The sequence below is a fragment of the Sebastes umbrosus genome, chromosome 10 (assembly GCF_015220745.1).
Source record: "Sebastes umbrosus isolate fSebUmb1 chromosome 10, fSebUmb1.pri, whole genome shotgun sequence".
Lineage (NCBI taxonomy): Eukaryota > Metazoa > Chordata > Actinopteri > Perciformes > Sebastidae > Sebastes > Sebastes umbrosus.
This window is the reverse complement of record NC_051278.1, coordinates 21,799,054-21,811,611: the sequence shown is the minus strand read 5'-3', so window position 1 is coordinate 21,811,611 and position 12,558 is coordinate 21,799,054. Positions and strand designations below refer to the sequence as shown.

The 12,558-nt window shown below is 40.7% G+C and overlaps 1 protein-coding gene across 2 annotated transcripts; it reads right to left on the bottom strand.

Annotated features, from left to right (window-relative positions):
• Window positions 1-12,221, bottom strand: abraxas2 (abraxas 2, BRISC complex subunit). 2 transcript variants are annotated; one of them, XM_037782696.1, is made up of 9 exons: window positions 12,081-12,221; window positions 10,265-10,355; window positions 7,905-7,941; window positions 7,267-7,333; window positions 6,554-6,744; window positions 5,927-6,049; window positions 5,047-5,131; window positions 3,877-3,994; window positions 1-3,612 (listed from the first exon to the last, which is right to left on the bottom strand). In XM_037782696.1, the coding sequence occupies exons 1-9, from the start codon at window positions 12,150-12,152 to the stop codon at window positions 3,032-3,034; spliced, it is 1,365 nt and encodes a 454-aa protein (XP_037638624.1). In that variant the 5' UTR covers window positions 12,153-12,221; the 3' UTR covers window positions 1-3,031. The 2 variants fall into 2 exon arrangements, with proteins under 2 accessions (XP_037638624.1, XP_037638626.1); XM_037782698.1 differs by having other exon boundaries at window positions 5,927-6,046.
• Window positions 12,222-12,558: the final 337 nt, after the last annotated feature.

The following is a 12,558-nucleotide window of genomic DNA, read 5'->3' as shown; positions in this document are numbered from 1 at the left end:
TCACATATGCATGTCTCATTTATTATCCCCCCAATTTAAGAACCATATTCTCTGTGCTCGTCCAAGCAAGTCCTTGATCTACTTTTCGTCAAGTACACACATCCAGATAAAAGCTGAGAAGTTCGAAGCTGTGCACTGGACTTTGTGCTTTCAGGGAGGTGTTGATGTTGCAATATCCCACTCGGGGAAGGGTCACCCCTTACAGTAAGAGTACATGAGTGTATATTTGTACTATGTTGGAACTTGAAAGGTATAGGATACTAACAAGGTTAGTCCTCTCACGCTTTACAGCCCCAGAGCCCTGCTGGCTTTCATTCTGGCCATCAAGTCAGGGTTACACCTGGGGATGCCAGAAAGAAAGATTTAAAAAGCAATCATCTACGGACTGAGGCAAGGATTAAGAGTGAGGCCCAACATTGAGAACGGCTGCTCTATACCACCACAACACTCAACTGAGACAAGCTGATACAGTAAGTGCTGTTTAAATGCTACCCCCCTCCCTTGTCTACTATACATTCATTATATATTTCCTTATTCTATTCCAGTACTCAAAGGAAACCATATTCCTAACAAATTGATTTTATCATTTCTTTTTAACATTGTGTGATTGTGTTACTCTGGGTGATTATGAAGTAACATTTTGAGTGCCAGTTCCCAATAAGTGATGCATTGGCATTGCACATCAGGGCAAATGAAATGAGGCAAAAAACATGACATACAAACAGGCCGTGAAAATAAAGTGGAGCTTATTCACAAGGCAAAGCTTCTACCGCCACAAAATGTCTTCATTTGTGAGTGCAACCTGCTGATCAAAGACGTCCTCCATGTGCAAATGTCTGTCCATGCTGAATATTAACTGTGTCTCTAGAATTGACCGGTTCATGCAAGTACCCAGCATCCAATCAATCCACACCGTGTTACTCAAGTTGTCTTCATATGGGCTTTTTAAAAAGAAAGTCGTCAGTCATGCTCATCATACCACCTCTGTCTTGCAGGAAGTATCAACTTAGCATATTCCCTCTGACTTTACAGTTATGATTCCAGTTTCAAATAACAAAGCAAGCAAAGTCACAGCTGCATCCGTGAGTCAGTGAAAGTAAAAAGGGAAAACGGCTTTAGGAAGCAGTGAGGATTGTTTCAGGTAGACAAAACACCACATCATGGAAAGGGAGGCACACACCTGCAGCACTAAAAGAAAAAAAAAAAACTGGAAGTCGATTATTGCAAATACAACTGTGTTTTACTGTAATTTTACCCCTCAAGAGAGATCTGTGAATGTGTTCTGTGTGCAGATAGAAACTGCCCTGAGTGGAAGGCACTGTATACTGAAGCATGGTCATGATGTTTGCATCACATTATCCAGGTCCATACACGTAACACTGACCCAACCAGGTCAGAATACACAAGGTCTGCCATCAACTATGCCAAGAAAGGAAGGTGATCGTCTGCTCTCTGTTTCTCAATGTTACAATTCACACACTACAGGGGGTTATCAGCCTTCCATTAGGACTTTAATAGAGAACAAGTCAGTGAGAAGTGAGCATGAAGTGGTTATATGATCACGGTCAGTAGTATTGGAGACAACCAGCACTGTGAAGTGGAAGTAGCAGCCAGGTTTTTCTATGAAGAAGAACAGACAGATGCAGTTTTGTTTTTAGTGGTAACTCTCTGTGTTGCAGCAGCAGAAGAAAGGGAACCTTAAGCATCTGGTTAGTAAAGCTACAGTACATTGTGTTTGCCCTGCGAGCCCCGTACAACACACAGAAGCTGAGCTGAGTTTGGCTCAGGGTGGTCGAAGAGGAGTGGCACAACATGACAGCATTGGTATAGCACAATAATAAAGAAATCTTAAATTTTTGTTAAGTGCAGCAAAGCGCATACAATTTCAGTGTTAACCAAGAAGAACAAGACATTGACATTCTTGTCAATCAAATTAGATTAACTATTGATCTGACAAAATATATATATGTATATATAAAGCACCCATTATAGAAGTGGCAGAGTAAATTTAGTTTGAAATTCTATCTTCATCATTTAAATAGGCAATTGATTGATTAATTTAAGACTGGAACATGGAAAAGAAAATCGAATAAGTCCAAAATCAAATGAGAGAAATGTGCATGTTAAAGGACCAGTGTGTAGGATTTAGTGACATCTAGTGGTGAGGTGGCAGATTGCAACCAACTGAATACACCTCCGCTCACTCCTCCCTTTCCAAGCGTGTCGGAGAACTACGGTGGCCTTCAGGTACCGTAAAAACATGAAAGGCTCTCTCTAGAGCCAGTGTTTGGTTTTTCTCTTCTGGGCTACTGTAGACACATGGCGACTCAGTTAAGAGGACCCTATGTAGATATGAAGGGCTCATTTTAAGCTAACGAAATCACAACGATTCTTAGTTTCAGGTGATTATACACTACTGGAAACTACTGGATATTCCATTTCTGCCGATAGATCCGCCTAAATGTTACACACTGGCCCTTTAAAGAAATTCTAGGTACATAATATATCTCTTTTTCAAATGACACAATAAAAAGTTAACCATTTGCTTACTTTTTTTTAAAATTGTTTTGAAGGCCGCAGAATATTCTCCTGTTGCTTTTCTTAGATGGTTTGTTTAAAAGAAGGCAAAAAAATAGTGCAAGAGGTAATGCAAGAGTAGGTGCTCAGAGTTGGTGATGAAAATAAAAAGATATAAAGCGTGGAGCAGGGCCTGTCTTTTAGGGAGCAGAAACATCCACACTTAAGTACCCACACTGACCCCATTCCAAAAAGAAAAAAATGAAAACAGACGACTTTTCCCCCCCCAGTGAGACACACCTGTTAAGCCTGCAAAGCCTAGCAAAGTTTCCCCTTAAAATGGAGATCAGACTAAGACGAGAAACACTCACAGCGGGACGCCACCTGTGCATGCCTTTCACTTTCAGGACTGGCACTTCTTTTGTCTGTTTTTGTCTATCTTTGATTGCTTGAGATGCCCACCTCTCAAGGTGCGTCACTTATTTGTGTCCCGTACACACCATGTGGCGTGTTTCTATGTGGTCTGTGAGCCACGAGCGTCCCCATCCGGACTGAGGGCAGCTGGGCGGCCTTGTGCTAAAACGCTGGCAGAGACCATTGGCAGATGCCCGGCTTCGCTCACTAAGTTCTCATATTCGCTACTGTCCTCATCTTCGTCCTCCTCGTCGTCATCCTCGTCGTCTTCGTCATCTTCCTGCCCTGCGGCTTGTCTGTCTAACGAGTCAGAGCTTGATCCGTCACCGTTGCCAAGGTACGGGGTGCTTGGAGTGGCGACGGGATTAGAGCTGGCGCCGAGGCCCAGGCCCAGCCCGAGACCCAGGCCCATCCCCAGCGGGCCCGGGGTAGGGTGTCCCGGAGAGCCCACAGCTTGGGGCCGGGGCAGTAGAGCAGCACTGGTAGGTGGGGAGGAAGAGGAGAGCAGAGAGTCACCCTGGGATAAGAGGTCAGAATAAGACGGTGGGTTAGGTGAGGTACTGGGCCGCTCCGGAGCAGAGGGTGTGTGGAACGTTATCCTGGAAAGAGGGGAAGCCTCAGAAGGTTCTGTATTCTCCTCTGGAGTGGGATGGGAGTCTGCATTTTGGGTCTGAAGGAGCCCTGTGGAGCACAGAGAGAGATATAACTAGTAAAAAGGGTAAAGCATGTGGACGTTTTTGCAAAATGTTAGCACATAATATCTGAGGAAATTAAGTTTGATCGGTTGACTGATCAAATATTTTAAAAAGGCCTGAGGGAAAGGGATCAACTCAGAAGAACTGAAGCTTAATATTTCTTGTTTGCTATAAAGCCAGTTTTTGTTTCAGACCAGCACACATTTGAAATTTAATGACACAAGTTATGGAATCCAAAACTGGCGCCTACTTCTCTCCTCTTCTGCCGTCTTGCGTTTCCTGAGAGCAATTTGTTGTTTGAGACTGTTCACATCCTGTTGAATTTTCTCCTTCACGCGTTCACTTTGTTCTACCTCCCCACACACAGCCTGGAAACAAGACAAACTGGTGAAAACCTCACACAAAAAGGAAAAACTAAATAATTTAGTGAGAAAACAATTTCACTACACGTGTTATGCTGTGTTCAGAACAAGAGCGAAGCAAATTTTCGCCTCGCTTTACTCACGCGAGTTGGACCCGTATCATTTGTGTTCATTCACGCTAGCAAGCCAGAGAGGAGATGGAGCTTGTCTATATAGATACCAACAATTTTTGTTTCCGCCAATTCCGCCATCAACCGTGGAAGAAATAGCCAGTCTTGCTGCTTTGTACATGTTATGGAAGTCCCAGATACGTCAGAAAACCGAACACCGTCGTCTCTGGGTTCATACATCACCCGGAACCGAGCTGTATTCACATACAGTGCCATTGCACTGACTGTATCTAGCAAGCCACACGTCGCTACTGTGGTATGAACTTAAAATAAACAGATTGTGCTGTGATTTCATTGCAATAAACAGATCAAAAGATTGCCAAAATAACTACATAATAATGCCGATTTGTAAAAAGAATGAATTCATGCTTTGTAAGGTCTGTCCGCAAGACGACAAGTAAACAACTTTTAAAATGCTTGTTTTCTGAATGGGGTTCGGATCGATCAGTGCCAGGCTATGCACCTGCTCCATCAACTCAAGATAAAGTCATCAAGACATAAATACAGCAGCGACGTTGTTGTTTATACCATAGACAGTCGGTTTATACACATACATTTATACACAGTTTCGTCCGGTCTCTGTACAAATATGATGTACTATCGTAACTCTGGGTGCCCACAGACGGCTACAGTATTTTTTTCCCTCCATTTCGATGTCAGGACGTCAGTGACGACAGGAGGAAAATCTCAACACTGATAGGCTTTTGCGACACACGAATTTCTCGCTCAAGTTGAAATATTTCAACTCCCGCTAATATGCAAATTACGCAAATTTCGTGTGTTTGCGTCTTTGCATCGACTTTGTATGTAATCGCACTGCGCGAAAAAGTTCCCTTCGCTCTTGGTGTGAACACACCATTAGGTAAAATCCACCATTATCCAGCTCACCTGCACTTTATCTTGTAGCGCGCTGTAGACTTGGAATATTGTTCGTATATCCTTCATCACACCATCTTTGTCAAAGAACTCAGCCCTGGAAAGATATTTACCAATAGATATATCTATTACATCATTAAAGACATAATAAATAACATCGCACACACACCCAGTACAAGCTCACCCAGTTTGTTCAAAGATCAAACATTTCAAAGCACAGTAAAGGTGTGTAGCGGTTAAATTGAGGACGTCTTCTATCTCATAAATCAAACAGATTCAACTGGCTGTCACACAAAAAAATCAGCTGAGTGAGCTGAGGTGAAAATAAAGTGATTGTATCAGAAGCTGAATAGACAGGCCTGGCTAAACCCCCTGCACTTTAGATACTAACACGCAGTATTCAACCCTTCTATAACAGAATGAGAGGGTCTAAGTTTAAACACAAAGACACAGAAATACAAGCAGGAGCATGTGCACCCTGACACATACCAGCTTTCTACTGCAGGCAGTCACCCGCAAATGTATGCTGACACCACTTACACACAGTGTCAGTGTAAACTAGGACTAGCGCACAAATGTTGGATGTTCTTAAGTCGCACACCACCGAGGAGACACAGGTCTAATCCCTGCCAGCAGTGCACCCCATCAAACAGAAAGGTGTTTGTGGAATGGAAGCAACTCCCACTGATTAGTTGAGGCCCCAGCTTGGAGGTGGGAGGGAGTTGCATATGTTATACCCTCAAGGTGAAGCTGCTGTAGGTGAAAACAGGTGGCTGCTGTAACTCCACGCATATCTGAGGAGACATATGGCTGTCTAAACTCTCTCTGACCCCCCAAAAATGGGAGTTAGCAGTGACATGGGTGCAGTGCAAAGAGAAAGTCCAAACCTTACCCATGCTCTTTGATGACCTGGGTGTAGTTGAGTGAGGTGTTGGGCACTGAGGAGACTTTGTATTCCTGCTGGCTTGTGTTGCCAAGGTTTGGGATTGAGAGGGTGATCCTCTGGTTGAACCTACTGAGTAGAGATGACCAGTTAGCACTGTTATAACATACTTTATCATGAAATGAATACTGTATACACACATAGCATAACACTACATACAATTATTTTCAACACAAACATACATTTGTTTGCATTTCTTTATTTAATGAGATGGATTCTGGTGACTATAAACTGAAATTACAAGAAAAATAAATCTCTCCAGTTACTGTATCAGCAATGTGTAAAACTTTCTAAACGTAATTTCATACATGTTCAACTGCTGAACTCTTGAGCCAAATATATACTGGAAAAACAAAGTTCGGAAACTTGTGTTTGGTCGATTATTTCTCTGTTATTACAATGCTAATTGGCATTGTATTTTACATCGTTGGAAAGCCTGTTTATTTACCTTCGCAATGATGTCCAACTTGTAAGGATCATGCATTTGTGGGATGAGCAGCACAGCTGATTATGTGGGTAGCGCCCAAGAACAATTTGCCAAAATGCTCTGCCAATGGTAATGCATGCAGTTATTACCTGCGGTTCGGTCTGAAGAGCACATACTCCAGTGCGTGCGTGGAGCTGTTGGCGGTGGAGATGAAGCTGAAAAGAAGGAAGACGAGGTCGGGCACACCAAGCAGCTCAGTCAGCTGTTTGTGGATGATCTGTTCCCTGAACGACATCTGTTGCTGCGTGTTCCTCCGGAACCGGTACCAACCAATGACGTTCTACACAACCGAAGAAACAAATCTTTTTTACAATGCGTTTAATCCTGTACAGTCTCACTAATCCAACCGCGTGACCAAAACACAAAATACAGTATGTGGAACTAATAATTATGAAACCTGTACAGCTACGAAATACTTCAATGAGGAAATGTAACATAATTCATTTCAATACAATGGTACATGACATGTTGTTTAATTTTATATTTGAAGCTGTTGCTGCTGAACTGTTGAAATCAGGACTTTGAAGGAAATTTTCCACAGCTAAACTTTGATCTAATTTATATTTTGAGATACACACAGATTCACACATTTAGTTTACAATCACTCATTCGTTTACAATAAAACTTAAATGAATATATATATATATATATATATATATATATATATATATATATTAAAAAATCCTGTCTGATTTCTAAGGTTTCATTTTAGTGTAGCCTTAGTTTGAAAGGCAATAACTGACATTTTACAGGACATCAGCCACAATGTTGAAATGACAATAACAAAAAAAAATTGACTCACTTTCCGCCTATCTTTAAGAATGCTGTTGAGATTTTCTTCATTGAGTTTGCCTGCGTAGTCATAAAAGCTGATGAAAGGAAAAACAAACAAGTAAGTTCAAACTGATTCATCATGTTGCTACTCCTCCACTGCCTTGGCCTACTTCTTCTACCCAATCTTGTCTGGTGGGGCCATCTGCTGTCCAATGTCAAATAAATTCAGCCTGTGCTAAAATGCATGTAAGGTAAGTGATGTATTCATTGAAATTCTCAGTATATTTACAATGACATAAAACTAAGATACCACAAGCTACTCTGCACAAAAGCACTTTTTATTGAGGAACAAACCAACAATAATATATGCTCAGAGCTCTCAGACTCTCTACATGCATTAGGCAACAAAAGCTCTAATAAAATGCCACTTCACCCTACCTTATCTTATTATGCATGTGTAACAGTTTCATGTCAGGTTTTCCTAAATGAAATGATCATGGCCCAAAATTGTTGGCTGACCATTTTTGTCTCCCTAAAGCAGTGTCTGTGACATGTGACATGTTGGCACAACTGACAACTGATGATAATCAGTTAATAATAATAAGCTATTAATTAAAAGTTATTATTATAATAATAATAATAATAATAAAAAAGCTCATATCTTACCTAAATAACTGTGCACAGGGATCATGGTTATGGATTTCTGTTGGGAACAAATAGAGACAGATGTTTCAGTTATGGAGCATCATATTTGCAAAATCTTTAAAAGGCGTAGCCCCACAAAACCAAGATTCAAAAACAGAGGACTACAACCTGCTGTCATTCACATAGGTATCTTTATCGTATTCAGGAAGATGCCTGTAATTTATATGGCCTAAAATGAATTTCCCTCCTCCTGTTAATGATTATGTTACATTGGCTTTTTGTTTCAGTTGTTTTAGTTGACAATACAAAATCATGTAGCGAGTAGACTCTCACGCCAACCACTTTAAAAAGAGGTCATTAGTATAATTCTGCACACTTCTGTGACTGCAGCAGAAGGATAAGTGCTCAGCAAAAAGCTGCTTATTGGCATAATTTCTTTCCCAGTTACATTTCCCATTCAGATGCATCCAAACACGCGTCTCCAAATAGGACTGAAAGGGCAGAGGAGAGATCCAGGAAGCAGTAAAACCAAGCAATCCACACAACTGAAAAAAAAATATATATATATAATCCATTCTTGATATATACTGATTCCTGTGGCTCTCCTGCAGCGATACTGACTGATGATCACTCATTTGAAATTGAAATGTCAAAGCGAGTAAATCTGACAGAGTAATTGTGTTTTGTTTTCCCCCTTCTTTAATGTCCCGTCATCATCAGTCTGCTTGACTGATATTGGAAGGTGTGCTTTGTAACTATTAAGTATGCAAAGAAGCATCTCCAACAAGAACTGTATCTATTCAACATGAATAGTTAGTTAACAGTCTATAAAACAGATATTAAGAGCCCTGCACTCCCATACGGGTGTTTTAATTTATGGCTGATTTAACTTCTCCTCAGGTTAAGGATGGACAATGCTACTCTGGGAATTACGGGATGTCATCAAAATGTATGTACTTAAAGAATGATAAAAGTTGTCCTGAATAGATGCAACGAACCAGGGAGTGAGGAAGCCGTCAACAACCTCAGTTTGTACACACCTACTCAGTCTGTATACACCTACACAGCTATTAACAAGTAAAACAAGTTCAGCCCTACTGCCCCTGTGTGGGCAGTAGGGCTGTCCCGAATACCATTTTTTGGGCTTTGAAGCTTTGGTGAGAGTATTTGAAGTTATTCGAAGCTTCGTGGAGCAGCACGGCACAGCAGTCTGAAATGTTCTTCTGTCTGTCTGTCTGTCTCCATATCCCCCGTTTCAGTGCCCGGGACAGCGCTGCTGCTGCACTACTGTACACACACACACCTCCACATACGACAAACAGCGCTATCCGTCTGAGAATAACTAATAATAATCAATGTTGAATATGAATAATGAATAATTTTGTGGGATTATTCCTTATTTCATGGGCAACTTTGGGATTTATACATTATTATTACATACTTGTATAAAAAAAATGTCAACGAAGCATTCGAATAGTGATTTGGAGGTCAAATACCATGACAATGGTCGAAGCTTTGAAGCATTTGGGTCAGCCCTAGTGAGCACAGGGACTTTAACACAACTTTTTACGTGTTGTTCTGATAAGCCTTTTTTCACTGTAGTGTCTAGAAGGTAACGCGCAAATTGTGAAAACTTGCAAAAAGCTCGGTGGCTGATGACCTATCCTAAACTTAACCATTCAAGGTCAATGCCTAACCTTAACTAATCGAAGTCAGTGCCTAACCTTAACAATCTTGCGAGGCTCATAATGTGTGTCTTACCTTATAGCCACAAACTTTTTTCACAGCTGACATTTTGACAGGTTTTATTATTAACATTAACAATGACTCCATTCTATTTAAGTTTCCCAAATACCAGGACCCTGACACTGAAGAAGCTAAATGGAATTCAGCCTTCATTAATATTATTGTTAGTCAGTGCTGACCCGAATGCTTCGAAGCTTCGACCATGGCCGTGGTAATCAACCTCAAAATCAGTATTCCAATGCTTTGTTTATATATATATATATATATAGTATAAGTATGTAATAATAATCCCCAAAAAGACCATGAAATAAGGAATAATCCCACAACATTATATTCATTATTCATCTTCAACATGAATTATTATTAATTATTCTCAAACGGATATCGCTGTTTGTTTTGTGTAGAGGTGGGTGTGTGTACAGTAGTGCGGGAGCGGCACTGTCCCGGGCATTGAAATGGGGGATATGGAGACAGACAGACAGAAGCACATGACAGACTGCGGCGCCACGCAGCAAAGCTTTGGATACCTTTGAATATTTGTCCAGAAGCTTCGAAGCCCCAAAAACAAAGGGTATTCAGGACAGTCTTATTGTTATTTATACCTATGCTTTTTCTTAAGATGTTTCAGGGCTTACCTACTACCTGGAGCAATTCTGCTGTGCTGATCTGTGTGTCACTGATGCTGACCGTCTCTTCTTGCCTTACATCTCCTAATAGGAAGCCCTCCTGTGCAAATACAGTTTGACAAAACTGTGGTTAGGGCACTAATGTAGACCTGAAACAATTAGTCCATTAATCAGTTAGTTGATCAACAGAAAAAGAACCAACATTTCTTTTCTAATTAATGAATTGTTGTTATTTTTCCCGAGCACAAATGCCAAACATATTCTGGTTACAGCTTTGTCTCTGTTTTATATTAGTCTAGCAGATGGATCATCTTTTCATGTAAATGTTTTGAACATGACTGACTGCATACAGAACAGCAATATAGGCAAGGAAAGGCAGCTTTATTTGTATAGCACATTTCAGCAACAGGGCAATTCAAAGTGCTTTACATAAACATTCAAGACCATTGCGACAAAGTGCAAAAGAACATTAAGACATAATTAAAACAGTTATAAAAACAATAAAGATTAGAAAATAAAAATAAGCTAAAAATAAAAGCTAGGGTAGAAGATAAAATAGAGTATAACACACAAGAGTAACAGCTCTAGTGCAGTATAAGATCATTATCTGGTTTAATAAAAGGCAGCAGCAAACAGGAAAACTTTAAGCTTTGATTTAAAAGAACTCAGAGTTGTAGCGGTCCTGCAGGTTTCTGGGAGCTTGTTCCAAATATTTGCTGCATAAAAACTGAACGCTGCTTCTGCATGTTTAGTTCTGACTCTGGGGACACTAAGCAGACCTGATCCAGATGACCTGAGAGGTCTGGATGGTTCATAACATAGCAGAAGATCAGAAATGTATTTTGGCACTAAACCATTTAGTGCTTTGTAAACCAGTGTGATTCAGTGTCAGAATCACTGAATCACAAATCAGGACAATCCTTCATGTAGCACTAAAAATCAACTTTTTTGTTCTGGTAGTCGTTTACTTCTTACAAAAAAGGGACAGGTGGTAAATAAACAACAGCTGCAGCAGCCTCTGCTTATGTCAGGAATGCAAGCAAACTAGTAAAGCAGCAGCTATCCAGCTGTCCAGGAAGACTTTTTTAAAGTCTGGTGTGTAAACAGTGCTGCCATCAGCTTTCTTTAGTGTGAAAGATGTCTTTCCCCATACACAGACCACAAACCATCTCTTTCATTGCGTTTCTATAACGCCAAAACAAGAATATTTGTACGCATGTCAATCACTTTGTTAAGACTGTATTTACTTAAATGCACCTGTCATTAGCTTCGTGGCTAAGAAGCTAATCTAGCAATGTGGAAACGACAAAAACATAAAAAGGTTAAAGTAACGTTAACCTTGTTATGAAACTTCATATGTTCATGACACACTGACTGACAGACGTCAGCAGCACCCGGCACGCGGAAGTGACTTGACTTGGCAGCTTAGCAACAACGCTAATGCTAACTACTGAATATTTCCTGGAACTCAAACTTTCCACAACAAGCACTTCCCACCTTGATATAAGCACGTATTCATATATACATATGGCTCTTTCTAGGTAATGTGACACAAATAGATATCAAACACATGTGCAGCTGTAACACGTGGGAACATCTTGGTATTACTAGTTTGTCTTCATGTTTCTGTTGCTAGGCTGAGCCATATGTCGCCGGTAAATAGACGGCACCACTACGAGCTAGCTAGCCAGCAACAGGATGATGACACTGAGGAAAACAACACTAACTAATGTGCGATTATAAACGATAGAGACACATCATCTAGCTACGCACACTCACGCAACACATTGTGTAATAGTTAGTGGACATAATGTTGAGTACTCACATGGTCTGAGTTGCTGTTGGCGCTGTGATAACACACTGAACTAAAAGTATAACCTGAAATGGATGCCGCCATGATGGAAACATCCCGAGCAATTCCCGGCGCCCCCTGCGGTTGCTCCTCAAACGTCTTCAACCGCAACGCCTGCTGGGAAATGTAGTGTAGGTGACGACTTCTTGACAGTTTGTTACTAGTGATGGAAATTCCGTCTCTTTTTGGTGAGCCAGATCATTTGGCTCAGCTCACCAAGAAGAGCCGGCTCTTATTTTTATCACTTCTGCCTTTTATAATTCAGACAAATTTAGTGCTGTTTTGACCTTTGATTAGTATGTGTGCATATATATCACTTATATTATTCAATATAATTATACTAAACCTTATAATTTCCAGAATACCGTAACTTTACATGCCGCTTCTTTTCCGACTGTCACTCATCTTGTCTACTATTCGTGCACCACACTCCTCTCTCTCTTTCTCTCCT